The sequence below is a fragment of the Fusarium tjaetaba genome, assembly GCF_013396195.1.
Source record: "Fusarium tjaetaba strain NRRL 66243 chromosome Unknown NRRL66243_c0000059, whole genome shotgun sequence".
NCBI classification, from domain to species: Eukaryota; Fungi; Ascomycota; class Sordariomycetes; order Hypocreales; family Nectriaceae; genus Fusarium; species Fusarium tjaetaba.
In genome coordinates this window covers 299,251-308,082 of record NW_023501255.1, presented here as the reverse complement: position 1 = coordinate 308,082, position 8,832 = coordinate 299,251, and the positions used below count along the sequence as shown (strand labels likewise).

Sequence of the window (8,832 nt, the reverse complement as noted above, 5' to 3'; positions counted from 1 at the left end):
AGGAAAGAGTGTCTACCTTATTTTATCACCCCTGACATTCTGCTATATTAGGCTAACATGATATTATTGATCAAAAATAACCACAACAGTCTTTTCTGTCCACTGCTTGATGTCCAAAAACACCCCTCTCCCGCATAGGTAAATTTAGGATAAGTTTAGGAAACCTTTTGTAGAGTTTATTTTATCACCCTAAACTTGGGTCTCGTGTTTTCCTGCTCCAGAGGGTAGGTAGGCAAGTAGTTTTTGCCTCCGTAAGCTGCATGCCGTGGTGTTGCGCTACACGCACATAGTTCCGTTTTGCATCAAAAACCACATACCTAGTGTCGATGCAGCGAATCAGATATCGCAGTTAGCGAGGTGCAGTTGCGTGCTTTTCGGCTATCCTTCTGCTCAAGCTGGCTTTGTCCATCTTGCAATTTCAATGCATGCTTCTTCTTCTGATGCGTATTGATAATCAACATCGTCTGCGTTGCGACGGCAGGAGTTCAAGTTGCGAACGTTTTGATTCATCGCACTCAGCATGACATTATTGTGTTTGGCCGAATCCTTGAAACAGCTATGGTCTAGGATCCCTCTCTATATGGGGTTCTTGTCTCATCGAATTTCTCTTGGAATATTCGCTCAGTTGAAACATCTCGAGTCATGGCACCGGCAACTTTCATTTTCGATCACTCTCGACACCATCTCCTAGACATTGCCATCCCAACAATATGCTAGATAACAGGTTCCATTTCAGGGATAGCCTATCTTTCGCCTTCTGCTTTTGCCCATGGCGCCTCTTTCAATGATGCTGGTTTTCATAGGCCACCGGAGCAATTATTACTTACTCCGTAGCCTCTCTGGCCTTACAAACCCCAGCCCCCAGCCCCCATCTCTACTTGATCTCCAGTAAAGTGCATGGCGTGTCTTAGCGTGTATGGTCTGTAAGGGGTTTATCTCAGGCGACTCCGAAGAACTACGGTGAGGTCTTCCTGATCTATTTGGAGAATCAGAATCAGACTGATGTGTTTGGATGATCTAGAGTTTGACGATGGGGAGTATCGCATAGAGCGGCTCTTATTCAGTATCATATGAGTAAGAAGAAATCGAAGCTTGATTTAGAACTTGGAATCCAGGAATTCGCCGGTAGCCAAGAACCAAGAAGCAGGTACTGTAGTGGAGACAGCCACTAAAATGACCGTTCCTCTTTTGGTGGAAAAAGCCACTAAGTTTTGTCATTCATCATTCATCACCCGCTAACAAACCTGCCCATCCACTCAGGCTTCTTCTGCAGCAGGGCGCAAGGCATAAGATACCCCACCAGGGCACATTACAGGCTTACAGTAGATCCCCAATCCTAGCACCTGCCTGGCGCTGGCGATTCAGAACTTCCCGTCCCGTAGGTACCAACCTGAACCAAGGCCAACATAACACGCCCATACCCATTCAATTTCTTCTCGACCACGACAAGACGATGGCTTCATGTTCTTCTTTGGGCTGAACAGACCCAGGCCTTTTCTTTAGTTTCCAATTACACGTCACTGATCGAGTGCGACTCCGACGACCTCGATCATCACTGTGATCCTACCTCGAGGCCTCTCCAGTTTGCGACTGCAATGACGACACAAAATACGCTCAATAACTCACCTCTCTCTCGATTTTAGGGCGCTCGCCGTCCACTTCCTCAGTAGTTGCTGAGCCGTATCGATTTCTGCCAGCCCTCATAGTCTCAATAGTTTGGGCTTTGGCATGATCATACTGCTCAATGCCGCCTCCAGCTCTTCAACACCTCGGTCTTATCGACCTCGTCGCTTCTGACCCTCGACCAACATTCGTCGTTGCATTACCCGAGCAATCATCCTCCAAGATATCCCATTATTCGGCCGATATCCTGTACCGAAACCCTGCCTTACAAAACTCTTATACTCTCGACCACTCCATTGCCTCTATCCCTCAAGATGTTTCCCACTCGCCGTTCTGGAATTGGGTCACCAGCCCGCCATCTGCGCCAACTTCTCACTCAGATGCCGCAGGTCCTACCCCAACAAATACGCAACACTCGCTTCCATATCTTGGTGTTTACTGGACACGAAGCATAGTTCTGGGTCAATGGGTGGTAATGAGTGGAAATGAAACGCCTCCTTCATCAGAGCCCCCGCGCAAAGTTCGAATAGAGGGAAAGGAGGGCGAGACAACTAGAAGATATCCCCAAAAGTCGCCACTGGACAATGCGCGTTTGCCGTCCCGAAAAAAGTCGGAGAGCAAAACCCCACTGCATTATCGCGATGAATCAAACACAGGGCTCATGATTCCTGTCTCCGACTCCGAAGCAGAGCCTTTTCTTGACGTGGTTCAAAATGTGGATTGGGAGTCGACATCTCTAGGACCCATGTCAGATTGGCCCGCTCAACTTCAGTATACATTCAATCAACTCGTCTCAGATTCGCGACCAGTGGCGCTCTATTGGGGTCCCGAGTATGTCACGATCTACAATGAAGCCTTTTCAAAATACTGCGGCGCTCGACATCCTGGCCTTTTAGGACGACCAGCGCCTGAAGCTTGGCCTCACCTCAAGACAAGACTTGATGAAATGACGGCTTCGCCATCGAAGAACTATTCGAATGCTGAGGATGAGTCCAAGTTTTTCATCCCCTTGGCAGACGGCTCACATGAAGAGACATATGTCAAATCTTCCATGGTCCCCATTGTCTACGACAAGAAATGCCTCGGAATCCAGCACTCGCTCCTTGAAATGACCTCGAGACGACTTTGGGAACGAAGGATGAAAATGCTTATTGATCTTGGTGAGGCCCTTGTCTCTACGAAGGATGCCAAGTCGTACTGGTCTAGGACGATTGAGGAATTGGAACGCTGGAGCCCTGCCTACGATGCTCCATTGGCTTTTTTGTATTCTGTGGCAGATGACGAATCCGACACTACCCTTTCGAAATACGATTGTCCCAAGATTTGCCATCTTGAGGGCTCGCTGGGCGTGCCAGAGGGACATGCGATTGCTCCTCAGGTCCTCAACCTCCGGGAAACAGATGAGGGGATGGCTTCTGTTATGAGGAAGTCATTAGATCACCGTCAGCCAATCCTTTTGCAGACAAAGGACGACACATTGCCAAAAAGCCTGTTGCACGGTTTAGCATGGCGCGGCTTCGGTGACCCTTGCCAGGCTGCCATCGTGTTGCCTATTCGTCCAACTAAAGAGGAAAACGCTATGGGTATTCTGTTCTTATGCTTGAATCCTCGACGCCCATACGATAACGATTATCGGCAATTCATATCCTTGTTGAACCAGAAGCTTGCGAGCTCTCTTGCTTCCACAGTTCTCTTGGAAGAGGAGACCCGGCGGCGGCGCAACATTACCGAGCAGGCTGCCCACGATAATGCTATGCTTACGCAGCGGCTAGAGTACCAAACTGAACAGACAGAGAGGTCCATGCAAACGTTTACCGCGGTTGCTGACTTTATCCCCGTGGGCATGTGCTTTGTTGACGTTGAAGGTAATATCACCTTTGCCAACGATGCCTGGCATCGTATCACCGGATGCCCTAGAGGGCCAATCGTGCAAAGCACACTGCTCGAGTCAGTACTCGAGGGAGATAAACAAAAAGTTATACAAGCATACAAAGACGTCCAGAAAGCCGATACGGTTACTTTCGAATACCGCATCGCCCGAAACGATAACACAGCAGACCCTAATAGCGTCAAGTCTTCTACAAGTCCTTTATCTTCAAACGGCGAAAGAGTCTTGCGTCATATCCTGGCTTCTACAAAGGCCGAGAGAGCTCCAGATGGCAGTGTCATTCGGATTCTTACTTGCCTGACTGACGTAACGGTACAAAAAGACACGGCCGAGGAGGCGGTCCGCAGGGCACAAGAAGCGGAGAATCTAAAGCGCCTCGCCGAGTTTGCCACGGTTGGAATGTACGATGTCAGCATGGATGGAAGACTGCTTAGCGCGAACAATCTTTTCTGGGAACTGACAGATTTGGAAAAGGTCGATCTCACAAAGACCGATGTGAGGCCTTGGCCAGAATGTGTTGTGAAGGAAGATTTGCATATCCTACAGGAAAGCCTCGATAAGCTAGTCGTGTCAGGACGAACTGAAACGGCCGAGTTTCGACTCCGCAACGGCTTGGTGACAGAGGACAGCAACGGGAATTCAGCTGTGGCCCCGCGATGGGTACTTGCTACGTTTATGCCAGTCAGAAGCTCTGACGGCGTGATTCAATCCTTTACCGGCTGTCTGAGCGACGTGTCGATACAGAAATGGCAATTGGAGCAGGAGAAGCTTCGCAAGGAAGAGGCGATCGAGTCGAAGCGTCAGCAGGAGAATTTTATCGACATGACCTCACACGAGATGCGGAATCCATTAAGCGCCATCCTTCACTGTACCGACGCAATTATTGCCTCTCTTGCAAGAGTGCAAGACATCAGTGACAACTCTGCACCTCTTACACCAACACGAAGCGGCTCTCAAGGCGAAGAGAGACGTGTTGGCGAAAGATCCGTTGAGGAGAAGAAGCTCTTGGAGGACAGCATCGAAAATGCCGAGACCATTGTGACGTGCGCTCAACACCAGAAACGCATTGTTGATGACATTCTCACAATGTCGAAACTGGACTCCAAATTATTGGCCGTAACGCCCTGCACGGTAGATCCTATCCAGATTGTGAACGGCGCTCTCAAGATGTTTGAAGTGGAGGCTCGTCGTGTAGACATTGAGCTGACTTCTTATGTTGACAAGTCGTACAAGGATCTCGCATATGACTATCTTGACTTGGATCCAAGCAGAGTTCAGCAAGTCCTGATTAACCTCCTCACGAACGCGCTGAAGTTCACCAAGACTGGCACCACCCGGCATGTCACTGTCGGGGTGAAGGGGTCTCTGGAACCACCAGGAGAGGACATGACAGTGGTTCAGTTCATTCCTCGATTCTGCGATGTTTCGGAGGAATACGACCAGCCCGCGCTTAAGGGACGTACTCGCCCCGTGTATCTCTTGTTCGAGGTAAAGGATACGGGCCAGGGTTTGACGGTGGAAGAGATGGGCAGCCTCTTCAATAAGTTCGTTCAAGCGAGCGCCAAGACACACACCAAATACGGAGGATCAGGACTTGGGTTGTTCATTTCCCGACGCTTGACAGAACTCCAGAACGGCGCGATTGGTGTCTCCAGTCAACCTGGCGTGGGATCAACGTTCGCGTTCTACATTGAGGCTTTTCCGCCAAGCGAAGCCTCCCGGAACGAAGCGCTCGCTGCCGCGGCTGCAGCCAGGTTGATTACTGGTGCTGACAGTACGGAAGCTGATGGCAAACGACCCTGCCGAGACATTCGCTTGCAGAAGCATCAAAACCCAGGAGGAAATGTTCGGCTCGATGGGATTCTTGTTGTCGAGGACAACCTGATCAACCAGCAAATCACGAGACGCGGGCTGACGGACCGAGGCTACATGGTAGATGTTGCTAATCATGGAATTGAAGCGCTCGACAAGCTAAAACGCAGGCAAGGTGGTGCCCCGGGACTCGGCCTTAAGGCAGGCAGTAGTCGCTCGGGGAGGAGTAACATGAACCCGCTACCTATAGCCATCAATCTCGTTCTTATGGATATCGAGATGCCGGTTCAAGATGGATTGACGTGCACGCGAATCATTCGCGAACTAGAAGCAGAGGGGGAAATCTTTTGTGCGTCCGGAGGTCGCATTCCCATCATTGCTGTTACGGCCAACGCACGGCCGGAACAGGTTATGGAAGCCAAGCAGGCTGGGTGTGACGACGTTATGGTAAAGCCATACAGGATACCGGAGCTCATTGAGAAAATGCAAGTGGTGGTACGACGAATGGGGGGACTCAGCCCGAACTCACCAGTGAGGTGATTGGCATCGTTTAGAGGGCTGGAAAACAGCTACAGCCCAGGTGAAATTACATTTCGATTCACGAATGTTGGCGTTGGCCAAGGTCAGGGGCCACTGCGGAATAGAGACGGGAGCATCATGAAGTTGATCTCAAACTGTCTGGAACAGGCTGAGACTGGTGGAACTACCAACCGGAACATGGCCGGTAAATAAAAAGATGGCATAAGAAGGAGTTCGGGTACATAATTGCATAGGCACAGCGGAGTTTTGGTCTTGCTTGAGGATATATCGCATATCATGGTACGGGACAGCGTTGAATGGGCAATGACCACCTTTTAGGGAACGGAATTCTGATGAATGAAATTTCAGAGCAAGCGAGAGCACTTGAAAGTCATAGATTCAAAAATAAAACAAAATGCATCAGTCATGATGAGAGTAATTCTTTTGCCTTTGTTGCGAGATTATGGCGGTGTATAATGATGATGATGTTCCCCCACCCGGGCCGGATGGGGCCGTTGGCTGGTACCTTACTTATCTTACCTGGGGGAAGTGATGATGCATTCGTGATTGAATGACAATTCAATTGATCATGAGGCCTTGAAATGGAGATACACGTGAGTACATCAATGGAAGAGAAGCGATTACATGAATACCTAGAGGGAAGATAGTAGAACTTGCCATTCAATTTCAAGAGTGCTGTTCCTGAGTGCATTGTGACATCATTGGTCCTTTCTCCATTCAAGCTCCCACCCCTCCTCTCCTCCCGTACCTCCCCGCAATCGAGGAATCAACCATTTTAATTCCGTCACCTTCTATACCTAATCAATCACCTTAGCTATCGACAATTTTCTCTCTCACTTGCTACAGAACAAGCCCTGTAAGTCGTCGATCTCCTCTTCCCGGTTCGAATCGACTGTTATCAATCCCAAGACTTAGCTAAACAGAGATCTCATTCATTAGGCGCACACCCTCACCAATTGTCATTCTAATTCATTCATCATGACGACTATGCCCGCATCTCACGGCCACAACGAGGCCTGCTGCAACATACCTCCTGTTGTATCCAAGGGATATGAGGCAAAGGGAACTTATAAGGAGATCGGAGGCTACAAGACTTGTAAGACGACTCCTAGCACATATGAAGAGACAACAATTAACTTTGGCAGATGTTACTGGTCCCGTCGACGCTAAGAAGGCCATTGTCGTGATCTATGACATCTTTGGGTACTTCGATCAGACCCTTCAGGGAGCTGACATCCTCGCCTTCAGTGATGCTCACCAGAAGTACAAGGTCTTCATCCCTGACTGGTTCAAAGGCAGCCCCTGCCCCATTGAGATGTAAGAGCTCACGTCCTCATGTGTTTGTTTGTAGAGCCTCACTAACCGCTAACTTGATGCCAGCTACCCTCCCGACAACGACGATAAGAAGAAGCAGCTTGGAGACTTCTTCGGCACCTACCCTCCCCCCAAGGTCGCCGGCCAAGTTCCTGACTATGTAAAGGCTGTCAAGGACCAGGACTCTTCCATCGAGAAGTTCGGAATTCTCGGAGTAAGTGATGCTTAGTTGCAGCTATGTTTCAGTACTGACAGGTCTTAATAGTATTGCTGGGGTGGCAAGGTCGTTGCTCTCAGTGTCAAGGCTGACTCTAACCCCTTCTCCATTGCTGCTCAGATCCACCCCGCCATGGTAGATGCTTCTGATGCCGAGGGCCTTTCGGTCCCTACCATGCTTCTGGCATCCAAGGAGGAGCCCGATGATGAGGTCAAGAAGTTTGAGGACAACCTCAAAGTCCCCAAGCACGTAGAGACCTTTAAGGACCAGATCCACGGCTGGATGGCCGCTCGTGCCGATCTCAGCGACAACCGCGTCAAGGAGGAGTACGAGAGGGGTTACAAGACAGTTCTTGAGTTCTTCGGTAAGAACTTTTAAAGATAGAAATATGACGTCTATCTATCGAGAGATGCATATAACTAGCCTATGAGAAATGACCAAAGAAAATAAAAACACTGTTGTCAGACAATTGCGCTTACATTTCTCGTTATTCATAAAACATTCTATAATCATGATTTGGATGCCTCTTCACCAAAAGCCAATAGCTCCTCCATATCAAGACTTTGAAACTCGCCGAGCTCGATACTCTCCCCATTATCACCGTTTCTTATAGCTGTGGAGATCATGTACTCCTCGAGCATCGGCACCAGTCTCACGTCCACGCCCTCAACCTTCTTGCCTCTCAGTCGAACCTCTTGGGCTTCCTTCATGTCTTCTGGCGGGGCAAAGTTGTGCATCTCGAGGTCTTTCAACCAGCTTGCCAGAAGAGCGTCCCCTGTCATCTTGACATAGGCTTCGCGGAGACACCATAGTGCATAAAAGTAGCGCAATGCACGATCTCGGTCTTGAACTGTAGGAACAGGGTTCATGCCTTTAAGCGCTGAGACTTCTCCCGCTCCAAAGACATCGGCATGAATGTCGACGAAACTTGCCCATCCATCTTCTTCTAAACTGCTCAGATCTCGATCTCGTCGTTCTGATGGACAGACAACATCAACTCCTACGGCCAGGCCCTTTGGCGGATCATGAACCGCTAGAAGAACCGCGAGACCGGCCTGATGGGAGACGTTGAAGATCAGCGGCTCATCACCATTTGGCAAAACAAATACGGGCTTAGTTCGAGCGTCTCGCGTAGTCTTGGCCTGGAACCAGGGGACGTGACAGAAGCGAGAGATTGCGTAGCGCTTAAGAAGAGCCGAAGCGAGAGCGAGTTTGGCATCGCGGACGTGGTAGTATCTCAGGACAGAAGATTGTTCCTCCTCGGTGAGAAGTGAGAGTGCACGTGAAGCCTACGGTATGACATGAGTATCAGGTTAAAGTGGATGACTAGAGCACTTACAACGGATGTGAGGTCTTTGGTCTTGAGAGCGGAGGGCCAAAGTGGACGAGTGTCGATCACCCATTGGATGACCGTAGGTGAGGATTGGGTACTACTCAT

The 8,832-nt window shown here is 49.6% G+C and overlaps 3 protein-coding genes across 3 annotated transcripts; 2 read left to right on the top strand and 1 right to left on the bottom strand.

Annotated features, from left to right (window-relative positions):
• Nucleotides 1-1,744: 1,744 nt before the first annotated feature.
• Nucleotides 1,745-5,863, top strand: FTJAE_2938 (sensory transduction histidine kinase; the record flags this gene model as incomplete). The annotated part of the gene is made up of 1 exon (XM_037349182.1): nucleotides 1,745-5,863. One exon carries the CDS (start codon nucleotides 1,745-1,747, stop codon nucleotides 5,861-5,863), a length of 4,119 nt encoding a protein of 1,372 aa, XP_037210053.1.
• A 978-nt stretch (nucleotides 5,864-6,841) lies between these two features.
• FTJAE_2937 (carboxymethylenebutenolidase) lies at nucleotides 6,842-7,772 on the top strand (the record flags this gene model as incomplete). Its single annotated transcript, XM_037349181.1, has 4 exons — nucleotides 6,842-6,959; nucleotides 7,009-7,180; nucleotides 7,244-7,391; nucleotides 7,443-7,772. 4 exons carry the CDS (start codon nucleotides 6,842-6,844, stop codon nucleotides 7,770-7,772), a joined length of 768 nt encoding a protein of 255 aa, XP_037210052.1.
• Nucleotides 7,773-7,903: 131 nt separating this feature from the next.
• FTJAE_2936 (uncharacterized protein) lies at nucleotides 7,904-8,832 on the bottom strand (the record flags this gene model as incomplete). Its single annotated transcript, XM_037349180.1, has 2 exons — nucleotides 7,904-8,683; nucleotides 8,734-8,832. The coding sequence occupies 2 exons, from the start codon at nucleotides 8,830-8,832 to the stop codon at nucleotides 7,904-7,906; spliced, it is 879 nt and encodes a 292-aa protein (XP_037210051.1).